Here is a 15,868-nt window from a genome sequence, read left to right as displayed (position 1 = left end):
AGGATAACTGTCAAAGTTAGAAACAGCATCGTCAAGTATATGTCAGAGCCACGTTACTCATTTGTTGTCTCCAATTTTTCCTGCACATCTGCAGGGGCCTCTTTTTTCTAAAACCCTGCAACTGCTATTATAACTAGAATCACCACAGGAACTCTGGTGATTGTGGAAAAAGGAAAGTTAGAAACAGCATCGTCAACTCATGGGTTTTGAGTGCTTGCCCATTTGCATCCCCATATTACACAATCAACTTAAGGAGATTACAGATTGAAGATGGCAAATAAAGGAATAGATATTAACTGGAAATTGCCCAAACATGTTGGAATAAAAATGAAGTCATGGTAAGTAATCAGGAAAACTGAATGAACACTAGGGAGGAAAGGGTCTGAAAACATGTCGAAAAAACAGTAATATTAACAACCTGTGTTTCAATCCACGCAAAAGTAATAGCTCCATCATCCACTCTCCATAGCTTTAAGATTCTTGTTCAGAGATTTGAAGATATACCATCTGGGTATAGCCATTAAATACAGATGTTTCTAGTCTACCTAGACCAAGCCGCTGGAACAGGCCATAGCGACCATCTTCAACAATAGGTGGTGTAGTTCGAGCAGGATCATATCTTGTCTGATGGGTGAGGGAAGGACCAGCTACTGGGGGAAGCTCCCAATAAACATCGAGGATAGATTCAATAAACCGGCTGTTCTGAAAATGTTCTGCATAGGAAATTGGCTTGTTACTGTGATTGAAGTTATCCCGCATCCAGCCTCTAACGCCCCACCATGCTTCATCCGGACCACACAGTTCATCTATATCAACTGCCTTCTCCCAGAATTTCTTCCTTTTTGATCTAATCCTGCTTTCATCGCTATCGCTAAAGCAGCTATGACCACCTCCTAGATTAAAGTAAAAACCAAGAAAAGAAAGAAGGCCTTATATTGGACTTGATTTCTTATCTGTAATGAGATGCCTAAAATACAGCAATAAACAAGAGAACTTCTCCAGTGAAAAAGTCACAGCTGAATCAGGATCAAATTTCAAGAAGAAAGAACTCACAACACAAAATATTTAAAACATGAGAAATTTTGTTGCATTTGTCAAAGATTATTTCTTCCAATTCCCTCTATTTATATATTTAAAATACATTTTGCACGCTTTGGGAATCTTCCTTTTTGATAAGGAAAAAAAGAAGAAAAGAAGAGCAGGCTTGTGTATTGTTTGCAACTGTTCAGAGGCAATTAAAGAATGGGAAGAAATGAAGCAGATAATGAACATAACATGAATCAAATTGTGCTCCTTGTCATCGTGTGTTAGTATTAAATCAATAACAATCAGTTCTGATGTTCAGAGATTAAAAGTGGCAGGATGGCTCACAAAAACCAATTTGAGAATCAACTGTTTGATAGCATGAGACAAGAGTTAAAACCTTGTTACATGAAAGATAAAGATGCAACTCAACTGAAAATGAGATTGCGAAGCAAAATTCAAATCATGAAGTAATAAGGGGAAAATATGTATATATCTCTTTTGCACTCAGTTTGGAATCAACAATTCCACAAGAATTCAATTCATTTTATTTCTTTTCTTGCAATTCTCTTATTTGGAATAAAAGAATTCAATTCTTTTTAACTTAAAAAATTTTCATCATGCATGATTTTGCAAGAATCTATTTGAATTCTTTTTTTTCAAAATCATTCACAGCTTCACGCCAAAAGAAGGGTTAAGGAACTGCACAAAAGGGAAAGGCCCATAGGCTTTACAGTTAAGACATATGATGCATTGTAAAACCATACAAGGGTCCCAAACAAAGTAAAGTGAAAGACAATGACGCTTGCTCCACACCAAAATGTTAGTGAGTTAAGGCTATATAAAGTAGACTGCTAACAAATAGCAAGAGCATAAAAATGGCCACAAAATATTGCCTAACTACTGTCGCCAGATCCTAAATCTAGTTGATGACTAAATATCCTTTGCACTACATCACAGGAGGAATTGATTGTTGTAAATAAACATAAATATAAATAATTTCTTCTTGTCAAAATCCAATTCTCAAGCATAACTTTCTTTTTCCCTCTTAAAATTTCATTTACAGGACAAAAGTCAAGAGAATCACGTTAATATCTATGTTCTGAAACATGGAGTAGACAGGGAAAAAAAACCAGGATAACAAGCACCTAGCATTGTCACTATATGAGGTACCGATAAATCTAGCTAATTCAAACTCAATCAACCATAGGTTGACCTGGTCAATTTAACTGAGAATTAGCTAAGTTCATGTGAGTTGTGGCAATTGAAATGGTTTGCTTAATGTTGGCATAGCAATTTTCTCTAGCAATCTGTCACATCTAAAATTGTTTTGTAAGTATCAGAAACCTGGAAAGCTACCTACAATCTGACTAAATTATCATTGTCATACCAGAATTACCCAATTTAGATTCACTACATGATGCCAACAGCACTAAGTCTAGCATTTAACTTTCTAGAACCTCAAAGGCTCACTCAACTCTTGCCCTCTCCCTTCTTTATATTCCTCAGTTTTCAAAACATAGTTCATATAGTAGATGAAAAGCAGCCATGAAATTTATTTGAGCAGAAAAGGGAAGAGAATTCACCTCTTATATAGGACTGATCACATATCTGCCTTAAGGAATAGTGATCTCCAGTTCCAGTATCATAGTTATCCTCAAAAATAACATGTTTAAATCCAGCATTCAGTGCCTGCTTTACTCTGCCACAAAAACATTAAATAAGAAAAATCAGCATGGAAAATAATAGAATTAGATATATGTGCAAACACAAAATGTATGTAGAATAATGTTCGCTAGTTAGATAATATGAGCACCTTTTTAATTCATTTTGATGGTCATCAAAGAAGATAAGAACTCGACTGAGATCAGTAATCCCATGTTTCTTCATCACACTCTCCCATTCAACACTTCCAAAGTCCACAAAATCTTTTCCAGCGAAGTATGTGCAGTTTCCATCAACATAAGCTGGCCCCTTTTTTAGGTATTTCTCAGGATGTCTGGGTGAAAGTGAAATAATTGGTGTGCCTGGCATTGCTTGTCGCAAAACCCAAGTGGAATGCCCTTTGAAAGCACCACTCTCAATCATCAGATCTGGCTTTAGCCACCTTGCCATAAACCATAGTCCAAAGCTATGGTCAAAACCCATTCCATACATGTTGTTTTTTATTGGCCTAGTTTCATATATAGGCACGAACTCTTCCAAGCCCTTGATTAAATTCTTGGATGTCCACTCCACTGTTTTTCCATGTTTCGATCTGCCTTTTACCAAAAACAAGAATTAAAAGGAAGAATATCATGAAAGCTCAAAATTCACCAATAAATCAAGAATGCTGATCAGTAAAAAGGGAAGGAAAAAAAAATCAGCCAAGCTGTTATAAAATATAAACCACTTTGTTTCCCCTGAATAAAGAGAATGAACATATCTCAAGTCTGTAGAAAGATCATAACTTGATGAACATATCTCAAGTCTGTAGAAAGATCATAACTTGTTAAGTAGAATATTGAGAATGAAATGTTTAGTAAACCATTAAATTTGCAGATGAACAATGTGATTCCACCAAAAAAAAAAAACAAGAATGCTTGAGGATCCAACAGTCCATACACTATGATAAAGTGCTTAGAACAGTAATAAGCAATTCTTCCAAATATTTCAAAATTTTCAACCATCAGAGGAAATGGCAGTTAGGGAGTACTTTTCACTTCGACAAAAGCACCATCCCTACAACATGCTCTCTCTCTCTCTCTCTCTCTCTCTCTCTCTCTCTCACGGAAACACACACACACACTCACTCACTGGAACGAACCACCATAAAAAGTCACCTTCACATTCAGTTAAATTCCTGTTGAAAATAATAGTAGGAATGAAACCATCATAAAATGCGAAGTATCGCAGAAGTGGAAACTTGCTTAATAAGCCAACACCTAAGAATGATAAAGGACGCTTGTTACGGTTCCATCCCATCAAATGACCAAATTAAAAGGATATCTCACTAGAATTCAAAACTAAAATTCCTTGTCTTTTCTACATTTCACGCAGCAAAACCAATACAAGCATGATTACCACAAAGATCCAAACCCAGATCTGAATCAAACCCACGAACATCTATGCATTGATGAGGAAAAAGAGACTTACACCAAGGAACACCGAGGGCTCCGAAGTCCGACTCGAGACCATCAAGCCCGAAAAATCCGACCCGAACCTTGGGATCGAAAGGAGAAACGCAGACGAACTTTCGCGAATGAAAGAGCAGAGATGCAATGGACAGAAAAGCAACGAGGAGGCAGAGGATGAGACACGGAGTAGGACAAGGACAGACATGGGATAAGCGGGACATGTAATTGGCAGCCAATAAGGAAAGGCTCTGTTTTTTGGTCTTGGACTCGTCACCGGAGATGGTTAAAGTGTCGGAGTCGGAAACGACGTCGTCGGGGTGGGGAGAAGCGCGGCGGGACGAGAGGACTCGCTCCAGCATCTTGGTGGAGACGGAAGTGGGGGTATTGGGACTGTGTGGATGCTTTAGAGTGGGCATAGTGAATGGTCTCTGTTGTTAAAGTTTTAACCTCTTCTTCAAGTTTCAGTCTTTGAGACGGCCACGATATCTGTGTGACAGTGAAATCAGGAAAACGAAGATCAAGTCATGAGCTTTCGATTTTCTTTTTTTTTTTCGTTTTCCTCTTTTGGGATTTTTTGGAATATATTTTTGGATTATTATATAATTATATCAATTAAAGTTTGTGATTAATTAAAGTAAAAATTATTATTTAATTTTATTTTTTATTTTTAAAAAATATATTAAAACATCTATAATATTTTAATAAATTTATTAATTAATTTTAACTATTAAATATTATAAAAAATTTAAAATATTCTTAGCATAAAAAAATTAATTAATAAATTTTATAATTAATTAATATTAAAAATTTATTTATTATGTATTATTAAATTGAAAAAAATGCTTATTGATAATAATAGCAAGAAAATAAATAGTATAATATGTAAAAATAAAAAATTATGAAAATGAAAGATTTTTTTTAAATAAAAATTAAAAATTAAAATTAAAAATTAAAAATTAAAAATTAAAAATTAAAAATTAAAAAAATAAAATAAAAAATATTTTTACATTTATTAAAATATATTTATTATCAGATTTAAACCAATGAAAATGAAAGATTATGAGTTCACTAAACTTTTTCCAACTAATAGCCAATGTAGTAATGGCAACGAGCACAAATCTTTAGATCTTTGGCGGTGCTGGGCATAAATTCACATGTGTAATCGCAGGGCAATCCTTGGCGGCGCTGGGCATAAATTCACGTGGCTGATGATGGAGAACTTGTACACCGTCTCTGATGATGCAGCTGTTAGAAACTGGCGTCGCAGCTTTTGCATTGGAGACTGGCCACATTCTCCCTTCTCAGTTTGCATGCCAAATTCTCACCTATAAAGACCTTGAGCAGGACCATAAGTACTCATAGGTTCCTGTACAGTGGATGCGCTGAAGGACGCATTCGATATAGGCCATTTACAATGCGAGGTCACACACATGCAGTTATGTTCATGAAGCAATGTGGGAAGCTTTGTGATCAGTTGGGGGTTTTGTATTATTGCCTTCATTCTTATGCTGCTGCTTAAGTTACTTATTCTAACCCAAAAAAGAAGGACAAAAGAAAATATGTAGTACTCTACTGTTCAACGAGCAAGGCTTTTTCCTCTGATATGGCCTGGACTGGTATCGACGGTTCAAGGCCTGATTAGAAAATGAATTGAGAATCAAACCAAACGGCCTCAGTTTCAGCCGATTTTTATTTTTGATGTTTTTAGTGCTGATTTGAGTACAAACTGGTTCATATTGGCACCCAAAGTTGCTCTCTTTAAAAAAAGAAAAAAAAATCTAATTTAATATGAACTGAAAATGTTGATTAATTTATATCTGAATTTAACTATTATAAATATGGTAGTTGTATTAAATAATTTTTGTAGTTTCCGAAAGAATGAAAATCAGCCTTATAGCCAATTTGTTTTCAGTCGGTCTCAAACCGGGTCAACAAGAAACAGATCAAGAAAATTATTTTTTGCGTTAATAAATTTGTTTTTAAAACCTAATACTTTAATTTTTAAAAATGAATTATATTCAAATTAAAAATATATAAAGTTTAATCATGTCAAAATAAAAGATTCATTAATTAAAAATATCATTAGTGAATGTTGAATGATTTAATAACTATACTACCCTTTCTTATTTTTCTTTCAATTTATCATCAACACATTCACCTCTCAATCAAAATCAACAATTGAAATCTCAATTTCAATTTCTACGGAACAAATAAAATTGTTAACATATTTAAGATTCAAATTCAATACATCTAACAAAATTTTAAAATAAATAAAATATAAATTTTATAAAAAATCAAAAGTCAAATCTCCATAGAGATTCTCCTTGTTGCTTGTTACTGCTCATTGTTGCTCGTCGCTACTTCACTGTTGATTGTCATTGTTCATTGCTCGCGCCGCCTATCGATTAGTATTGATCGTCATTTACGTCTCTTGCTTCTCGCCATCAAATACAGCTTGCATCTCTCGCTGATCATCATTCCAAGTGGCTTGCATCACTTGCCATTGTGCTGCTCATGTCGCTTGCCATCTCATGCTAATTGTCGATCGGTGCTATTTATTGCTTGTCGTCGTTTTCGATTTCTCCATCTCTTTTTAACTAGCATACATAATGAATGTGGTTTTAATTTTTTTATTTAATTAAATTTAAATTATTAAATTAACATAATTATTGAACGAAAGGATTTTAATTTTTGATAAAATTAAATTTTAAAAATTGAAGTATTGGACTTAAGAAAAACCTATTAAATATGTTATATTTAGGAATGAAAAATTAATTTTTTAAAAAATAAATTATTACACAGTAAATAAAAGAAAAAGAATAAAAAATAGATAATCACGCTCTGCTTTGTTAGGGTTCGCACGTGTGAAAGTAAAAGAAATCGATCCTCTACTTCAGTGGAAGAGAGGAAGAAAAAGATACGGATGTTTGCTCGTACGTCCATCTTCCTCTTGAGGTACGTTGTTTCTGTTTGTTTCTCAAGAAATTGTGTAGAGAAAAAGCATACTAGATTTTTTCCACCTTAGGTTTCTCATTATTCTATAAAATACGAAAAGAGAGAATAAGAAAACAGAGTCTAGTCCTTTCACTTGCTTGTAATGCTAATAATTGCACGAATTTGATTCTTGTAATAGACTCATCATTAAGCTAAATTGTTGAGTTAATTTAATCTTGAAGCGGAGCTGCCATGTTCCTGGAGTTTAAAGAATACTGCATACTTATGGATTGTTGATTAATTAAGTACGGAAAAAATAATTAATCAATAAAAAAAAGTGATCACTGACTGGAGCTGTTATAGCTGCAAATTTCTTTTATCATTGGTGGTTGAGTTGAGTTGTTTGATTTTATATTGTTATAGTTACAGAGCAAATAGTGTGCTTCAATTTGGGAATTCATATGTGAAGTCGAAGCCTGCCAATTGCTTTCAGGTATTAAGCTTTAGCTTTTCCCAGATTTTTATGCTCAATTCTGCTCAAAGTCAAACGTCTTTATTTTTTCCCTTTTGAGTTTTGTTGAAATTGTAGCTTACTACCTTTCTTTTCCTATTCCTTTCCAATATTAGATTCTCAGACGGTGATTAGGTTCACGAATGAGAAGGCAAATTTATTTGAGGATGAGTTTGAAGTATGTATAGAAGAAGATGCAATTTCAAATAAACTCTTTTTTCTTTTAAAATTTCCCCCAATTTGACTGAAACATCAACAACAAAAGCAACTTCATTATTTCACTATTCTGCTGACCTTATTCTGGTAATTTGAGAGGGAAAATAAACCCTTAGAAGGAAGCCTCTTAAAAAAACTTGCAGAAAATAGAGGAGGATAATTATGCATTTTGAATTGCTAATATTTTTTTCTAGGAACTGAAGTTCAATTGTTGTCTTGTACCTGAGTTCTGAAGTTATGTTGTTCTTCCACTTTGGAATTTAAGTATGTGCTGATTATTTTTGTTTCCTCTACGATATTTTTAACTGGATGAAATGTGTAAAGGGTAAAGGTGGAGCAAATGACTTTTTGGTGCATTATAACATAAGATTCTTATTACTAATCTTCAGTTTCTTCTGAAAAAAAAAGAAGTATTCAAAATTTATTTCTTGTTATTGCTCAATGTAAATTGGAGATTCTAGATGTATAAGAGGTGTAATGTGAATGAAGTATGCAGTTGGCTTAGTTTTATTGCAATAACTGATGTGACAGGGACACTGTTCTCATTATAGTTTGGGCTTTAATAAGAAGAAAACAGGGCCAGAAATTAGGTTAGGCAGCATGGGCAACAAGAAAAAGCAAAAGACAGTACTCACTCGTTTATGGAGGCCAGTATCTACTCAAGCCAGTTCTGTTGATGGTTAGTTTTCTTAAATATCATGCCTTTTCTCATCATGAACCTTTTTGTATCATTTTTTCTCTGGGTTATCAGTTTGGTCAATCCAGTAGCACTTACAACTACAGAACATAACAAACCTGGTTCTACACTTTATCACACATGGCATCGTTTAATGTGGCATTAAAATTATTCAATGCGACTTATGTTTAGCGATTTAATTAAACTTCTACCATCCCGTCAGAAAAATAAATATTTCAAATTTCAAAAGAAATTAGCATGTTTATATTTGGTATGCAGATTCCCATGAAAAATATATTCTTTTTCTTGCCTCTTGGTTCACGGTTATATAATCTTTCCATTCGTCTTGTCAACAAGTAGTCAGTCGTGGAACAATAACATTATACTAGTGATGTGGTCAAGAAAGATTTAGTTTAACAATTATTTTATTTTATTTTTAATTGTAAAATTGAGATCTTTAATTTACATTATAAGTACTAGAAAATTCAAGAATTTTATTATTATTTAGGAAGTTTGAGTTGGTTTATTATTCCTAATTAATATTTGTTCAAGTATTTCTTGTTTGGGATTCCAAATTCTAATACTGGTAGGATTATGAATATTATTATAAATACCTTTGTCCTCTTAGGTATTTTGGTAGAGTTTGCTATGATGATTATTGATTTTGAGAACTAATACAAAAAACGAGAATTGTTTTCATCCCTTTTTTAGTTTTCTACATCAACTAATCATTTAAATATTTGACTGCTTGGATGTTTATCTGCAAAAATTCCCTATAAAAGATGTGACTATTGAGTCAGAAAATGGAGGTCAACTTCAAGAAGTACACTGTAAGACATCTAGCTCCTTTTCAAATACTCAAGAAGCGACTGTAGCTGAAGTAACTCAATCAGCTGTCAGTTCTACCTCCCTTGACAGTAATGTTGAAAATAAAGTTCTAGAAGGAGAGTCTGTGCTTTCCATGGAGAAACATTCACTTTCTATTGAGGTATGTTAACCTTTGACTTGTTAAAAATTGTGGTTTATATATATAAAGATTTTGTAGGCCTATTCATGAAATGGGTTTAGACTCAGTACGAAGGCATAAAAAGTTTTCAGCTGACTTGTTGCTATTAGTTCTCTCTCTCTCTCTCTCTCTGTTTGTGTGTGTGTGTGTGTGATTATCTGAGATGCTGGTTCCTTAGTGTAAATGAAAGCTGACCACCAAAAGTTGTGTACTTGTGTTGGTATCAGATAAATTATACATGCTGTTTTTCTTGTACTACTAAAAGGAAATGGCTTGCCATGTATCTGCATGTGTGTGATGGTGGTTAGGCCTTTGTCATGTTGCACCACTGGAGCATTTTTCATGTGCATTTTTGGATATCCTGACTTACTGTCCAGTTTGTATAATGTTTTCTCATGATTGATTTCTTCCACAGAATTACCTTATCTATGTGATTTTATTACTCATGTTTCTGTTGATGTGCACTGCTGTCTACAAAATTGATTTTATGCATTATTTGCTAAATAAATAAGATAAGACACCAAAAATATCTCAGTCTTTCTAATGCAATGTTTTTTAACAGTCCTCTTCTCTATCTTGTCAGTATGTTCATCATCCCTAAATTTTGGGTTTTCTGTTGTGTTCCTTGACTCTTTCTATTTTTATTTTATTTTTTCCATTTTAAAATCTCTTTTTAAGTCTTTGGGCTCACTTACTGCTTGATTTGTAGGTAGGTGCCTCTCTTATTCGGTTTATCAAAGGAAAAGGGTATGAGATTCAGCATGTGAATTTTCTTGAACATAAGTTAAATTTGTGTTTCCTTACACTTCTAAGTTTTCTGCCTCAGAGGATTTTCACAGAAAAAATTTGAAGAGGAGATGGGAGTTAAGATTTTCATTCCATCTTCAAAGGAGGAGGAATCTATTAGTGAGTTTCAAGGATTTTTGCATCTCTCTGTGTAATTGTCATCAAATTATCATAGTGAATGTCCATGGATCCTTTGATTTCTTTCATAATTTTAACAGACCAATTCTGATAAGTTAAGTAAACTCTAATTTCAATATTTCCATTATTTTCATATAAAAATGATTTGCCCCAATATTGATTAGATCTTCTTTTCTAATCCTTACATGTTTATCTATTGCAGTCATTGAAGGAAGTTCAATTGATAGTGTAACTAGAGCTTCAGAAAAGATACAAGCTATTGTAGAGGAGGTTTGCTCATTTGTATATGTTATTTCATCATCATCTTGTTCTTGTACATTTTTTGAAAGGTAGTTTTGTAATTTGGCATTGATTATGAATTCTATTAGGTCATGACTTGTATCATGTGTGTGGATTGGTGAAATTATCTAAGGTTTAGATGTAATCACCCAAAGTTACAATCAATACTATCAAGAGGAAAATTAAATGCAGAAAGGTCCATCAAAGGAACTGAGTTTTAACATCAACTAGTAGAGCTGTGAGCAAACAATGGCGTTCTTTTTGTTAAGTTAGCAATCTTTCATAAGTTGCTTGCAACTCCTTCCTTTTTTTTTGGTATCTAAAATATTCTTTACAAACAGCTCCAATCAATAAAAATGATTTGGTATATTTTAGGGCGTCATTGTTTGCTTCTTCATAGTGGATGTCAAATATACACCTGATCATTTATCCTTTTCAAGACATGGTATTAACCCCCCCTTTTTTTTTGCTGTCTTTCTTGGGGTTTGAAACACAGGCAATTAACAGCCCAAGTCTGAATTACTCTCACTTCATATCTCTTCCACTGGCAATACACCCAGAATTGGTTGATAAGCTAGTCAAGTTTCAGAATTCCATATTGGGAACTAGTGATTCTTTCCAGGATGAGACTGTTGAGAGTGATTCCAATGAAGATACTTCTGACAATGAAGATAAGGACAAAGATTTGCGTAAAGGATCTGATGTTGCTGTTGCACTTAAAGTTGAAGATGACAATTATGTTAAAGTGGATTTAACTAGCATGCCTCTTGTTAGTTATGCACCTAAAGCATCAAAGTCAACTACTTTATCCGGTAGGATTTAAAAAACTTAGGATTTTTTAAATGAAGAGCCTATGCCTGATATCAGCATGCATGAGTATAACTATTTGTCTGAATTCATCCATTTTTACCAATGAATTCTTGGTTCTAATTTTGCTTTTTACTTGTTTAGGGAAAAATTTTGTTACCACTTGCCAAACTTACTTGAGATAATTAATTTGCTTCTGTTTGTTTGAGAATTAATCCATTCCTTTTCTTCCTTTTATACCCTCCCTCCTTACTTTAACAAATTCTTACTGATTTATGTTGCACTTGACAGTCTTGGGAATAGACAAATCTATATTTACCAAACCTAAAGCGTTTCACTTAACCGTGCTCATGTTGAAGCTCTGGAATAAGAAGCGAATTGATGCTGCTACAGAGGTTCTGAAGGTATATTGTTTTTGAATGAGATAGGTTTTGGCTGGTTGTATCACTATTTGATGATGAAATGCCATATCCTTTTACTTAGAGTATATCCTCAAAAGTGATGGATGCCTTGGATAATCGACCACTCTATGTCAGACTTAAGGGGCTGGTAAGTAGAACTGGAAATCATTCTCTTGTTTTTGTTGTCTGTAGTAAATGCACTGGCCTTTTGAACCTCAACCTTTATCTTCAGTAAATTTAGTTGGAATACTTCTTATTTTTTAGTGGTGTAACTTCTATAGATGATGTCAGGGAGGAACTGTGTACATGTACTTGTTTCATGGTGACAGTTCATTTTCTTAAAAAATTAAATTTCTTCTCATTGTGGACCTGAACTCTAATGATCTTATCCTGCTGCAGGATATGATGAGAGGTTCTATGGCAAAAGCCCGTGTTCTCTATGCGACTGTAGAAGAAGTTGGAAATGAGGACCGCCTTTTACGTGCCTGTCGTATCCTAATTATCTAAGTGTCAATTATCTAATGTCTCGTACATTGCTATTTCCTCGTGCTTGATTTGGGAACAACAATTAGAAAAGGAGAACAATGATGCCTAGTACTAATAGATTGAGGTTTTTCTGTCACTTGACATGGACTCTTTTGGATTTCCTTAGCTTTCTTAGAGGTCATTACTGATGCATTTGTTGAGGCTGGACTTGTGCTGGATAAAGACGCTAAACAAAAGTTAAAGGTGCAATAGTAATCCTTCAGTTATCCCTTTCTCATCATTATATGATGTCATGTGTTCTAGGAAGAAATATAGAAATAAGAGGGATTTAAGTGTATAACAGGGAATATTACAGCTATTATAGGCTGCTATAGGTTATGAGTGTACAACTGTCTAGTTAGTTACTGAGAAATAGTATATATCTCAGCACAACACACATGTAAAGGCATTCCATTTTTATTCATCAATACACGCACAGCTCACCTGCTTCACTCTAAAACCTTCTTCTCTATCCAAACAGTCTCTTCTTCTCTATTCTTCTCTCTTCTTCTTCTCTATTTCTCTCTATTCCGCCTTATTTCAACCTGTTAGAGCTATTGCCCTAACATATGATTAGACTTGACATGCTGAGATTATGTTTGGGTTATTCATTTGTTGCCACCATTGCTTTATCATTCTCTGAGTACAGATTAAAAATATCTAAGTATTTTCTTTGCAACAGCCATTGCATACTTGCTTTGCTCAAACTATTCAATAAAATTGAAGGTTTTTAGCTTGCTTACCTTTTATCCATACTCTCATTTCCTTCCATCTCCACCTGTACTATTTTTGAGAACCTAGCTTTTTTACGTTCTGGAACTGGATAAATCTGGGAGTTACTCTATAGCTTTTAATTGAACCATTTGTTCCTGGAATAGGAATGCATGGCATAGCTAATGTTTCTGAGTATCATGCAAACCTTGTTTCATTAACAGAATTAATTTTGTGTATGTCTTCTTGAGATTTTGCAAGTCAACTTCAATTTTAAAATACACATAGCATGTGTGTGCATTTTTTCCATGATTGCTGTGTTATGAATTGTTCATTTGCTAGTAATGTTAAAACAAAGTTTTGGTCCTTCTGGATCATTCTTTCAACTCCATAACAAGTCCTGGTCGTGCTGCTCGCATACTTATTTGGCTATCTGATTGAAGAAAATATGAGCAAAATGTACAGAAACATGCAGTAAATACTTTTGAATTATCATAAATGCATACTTATTTGGCAAATTTAGCTCTGAAAGTTTGACATTAATTTGAAATTTTCAATGCATTGGTTTATGCTGTTATGTGGTTGTGAAAGTAACGGAACTTAATGCACTTGATATTTTTATCGTATATATTGTGTTATCCGCTCAAATGCAGTTGTGTTAAAATATTGTGTGGTAATTTGACTTTGATCAAGTATGAAATAAAAGGGGGATCCTTAGACTTTCACATAGAGATTATTTAATCCTGGAACAAAACATGAACTAGAATTATATAAGCTTTAATGTACTGATTTGATGATTTTGGCATACTTAAACCTTAACTTAATGGACCATTTCATGTTGCCGCAAGTCCTTTATTTTGTTTACTTTGCTCTTGGTGTCAGAATTACTGATATTACAGATCTGTTGTGTCACTGAATTGCAGTTGCATGCCACAGTGATGAACACAAGCCATAGGAGAGGGTACTAATGCTCTTTCTTTCTTTTCCCTATATTTCTTTGCCTAAACCTTCCACTACTCGGTCTTAATGATTTCTTTTGGCTTCTCTATCTGCATGGCTAATATGTGGAACTCAAATTTTTCAGGAAGAAGTGGAGAAGAAAAAATGATTCCTTCGATGCTCGAGGCATTTTCAAGCAGTTTGGATCTGAGGAATGGGGGGAGTATCTCATACGCGAAGCACATCTTTCACAACGTTTTGTGTACGATGAGAATGGATATTACCATTGTTGTGCTTCGATACCTTTTCCTGAAAGCATGCAAGTAGATTGATCTGCAGCTTCAAAATTGAAATCTAACTCGGCTTGAATTGAAAGTTAGCAAGATTACATAAATTAAATTGCTTAATGTTAGTTTGGGATTAAGGCTTAATTGTTACTGTTATTTTTTTGTCTGTGTGTGTGTGATTGTTTTGAAATTTCAGCTTTCAAATTTGTAGCTTTCCACTGTGATCTGATTGAGCATACTTGAATTCCTGTGCCCATACTATTATCAAGACCATCAGAATTGCACTCATCTTTGGATTCTCTGTCACACTCTGAAGTGTGAGTTGGGTGCTAGTTATGGGCGAACCAGATGAAGCAGGAAGAAAAAGCTGAGTTAAAGCTGAAATCTCGAGTTCAGTTCAGAAGTGGCAGAGTGTAGGTGGGGTAGGTTTTGGCGTTACCATTCATGCCTTGATAGGAATTGACGAGGGGAAAGTGAAATGGGGAAGTTAGGTTTTGTTAGGAAAGATCCATTTATAGAAAAAAAACAAAAAAACTGAATTTTTATAAAATTATACATGATTTAATTTTTTTTTAAGATAAAAATTTTTCAAACTGAAAAAAATTAAATTATTTTTACTCTTAATTGAATTGAATTGCCATAGAATTTTTTATTTCAAATAGGGGTTAAAGAATTTATCTGTTGACTAGAATTGCAATTTATGATAGCATTATTCAAGTATTACCTCTTAAATAGTATTCTTTTTACCTCATATCAAGTCATCATTCATGTATAAAATTGTAATTGGAACTACTTTATGAAGTCAACGGTAATATTTATATAATTTACATAAAAAAGAACTACATTAAATTACTAAAAATGCATAACATGATTTTATAATTAGTTCATAAATATGCATATGAATTAAATACATAAAAAAATATTTCCAAAAGTATAGTGCATAGATAGCTTTCACCAGTCCAAATTTTTTGTAGTTCATTATTTGCCATCAAGACAATCCTTTTGGCTAGTCTGGTAGTGGATAAATATGATTTCAATTGAGACAGAACATGTGATGTTTCAATGAATTTCTCTGTGACTTAAAATAAAAGCAGTTGATTTTTTCTCTACCCATATAATAATTAAAAATACTCATCAATGGTATATAGTGAATTGTCAATTTGAACCCTTTAAAAGAAAAAAGTTGTGGGTCAGCAATGGGATCCCATAAAATTAGCCAATTCACAACCACAAATCACAGCCCTAAAGAACAAGAGAATCATCAAATGGATATCCAGAACCCCTTTTGCAAGAGGTGAAAAGGGGCAAAAGAAAGAACAAGACAGAAATTTTCAAAAAGAAAAAGGCAAAGCAACATAATTATTTACGTTGATATCAATACATAATTAGAAAGGTTATCATTAATAATAATATGGAAGAAAAATTAAAAAAATCTTACTTTTTCCAAAAATGTCATAGAGATTCCTTTCTGTCCATGTTCATTAGCCAGCCTCTACTTAACTTCATCTTAAAT

General features: G+C 33.5%; 2 protein-coding genes across 12 annotated transcripts; one reads left to right on the top strand and one right to left on the bottom strand.

Moving 5' to 3' along the window:
* Nucleotides 1-264: 264 nt before the first annotated feature.
* LOC110626244 lies at nt 265-4,671 on the bottom strand. Its single transcript, XM_021772040.2, has 4 exons — nt 4,159-4,671; nt 2,840-3,284; nt 2,610-2,725; nt 265-893 (listed from the first exon to the last, which is right to left on the bottom strand). Exons 1-4 carry the CDS (start codon nt 4,553-4,555, stop codon nt 472-474), a joined length of 1,380 nt encoding a protein of 459 aa, XP_021627732.1. The 5' UTR covers nt 4,556-4,671; the 3' UTR covers nt 265-471.
* Nucleotides 4,672-6,960: 2,289 nt separating this feature from the next.
* On the top strand, nt 6,961-14,643 carry LOC110626634 (A-kinase anchor protein 7). Of its 11 annotated transcripts, none has more exons than XR_002489751.2 (14): nt 6,961-7,094; nt 7,497-7,566; nt 8,332-8,479; nt 9,259-9,464; nt 10,192-10,229; nt 10,309-10,388; nt 10,609-10,676; nt 11,182-11,497; nt 11,784-11,896; nt 11,976-12,041; nt 12,293-12,383; nt 12,555-12,622; nt 14,012-14,090; nt 14,214-14,643. XR_002489751.2 is itself a non-coding variant. In XM_021772666.2 (14 exons), the coding sequence occupies exons 1-14, from the start codon at nt 7,063-7,065 to the stop codon at nt 14,398-14,400; spliced, it is 1,482 nt and encodes a 493-aa protein (XP_021628358.1). In that variant the 5' UTR covers nt 6,962-7,062; the 3' UTR covers nt 14,401-14,643. The 11 variants fall into 11 exon arrangements, 10 of the variants coding, with proteins under 10 accessions (XP_021628361.1, XP_021628358.1, XP_021628357.1 ...); XM_021772666.2 differs by having other exon boundaries at nt 6,962-7,094; nt 8,371-8,479; nt 14,053-14,090; XM_021772665.2 differs by having other exon boundaries at nt 6,962-7,094; nt 8,368-8,479; nt 14,053-14,090.
* The last annotated feature ends 1,225 nt before the right edge of the window (nt 14,644-15,868 follow it).

The sequence above is a fragment of the Manihot esculenta genome, chromosome 11, assembly GCF_001659605.2.
Source record: "Manihot esculenta cultivar AM560-2 chromosome 11, M.esculenta_v8, whole genome shotgun sequence".
NCBI lineage: Eukaryota > Viridiplantae > Streptophyta > Magnoliopsida > Malpighiales > Euphorbiaceae > Manihot > Manihot esculenta.
Note: the sequence above shows the minus strand (reverse complement) of the source record. Positions and strands in the feature narration are given on the sequence as shown.

Coding starts and splice junctions, on each gene's coding strand:
- LOC110626634 (XM_021772663.2), top strand. CDS start 7,063: ATGTTTGCTCGTACGTCCATCTTCCTCTTGAG. Junction 8,480..9,258: donor TCAAGCCAGTTCTGTTGATG/GTTAGTTTTCTT, acceptor TCCCTATAAAAG/ATGTGACTATTGAGTCAGAA. Junction 9,465..10,191: donor AACATTCACTTTCTATTGAG/GTATGTTAACCT, acceptor CTTGATTTGTAG/GTAGGTGCCTCTCTTATTCG.
- LOC110626244 (XM_021772040.2), bottom strand. CDS start 4,555: ATGCCCACTCTAAAGCATCCACACAGTCCCAATACCCCCACTTCCGTC. Junction 3,285..4,158: donor AGCCCTCGGTGTTCCTTGGT/GTAAGTCTCTTT, acceptor TTTTGGTAAAAG/GCAGATCGAAACATGGAAAA. Junction 2,726..2,839: donor CATCAAAATGAATTAAAAAG/GTGCTCATATTA, acceptor TTTTTGTGGCAG/AGTAAAGCAGGCACTGAATG.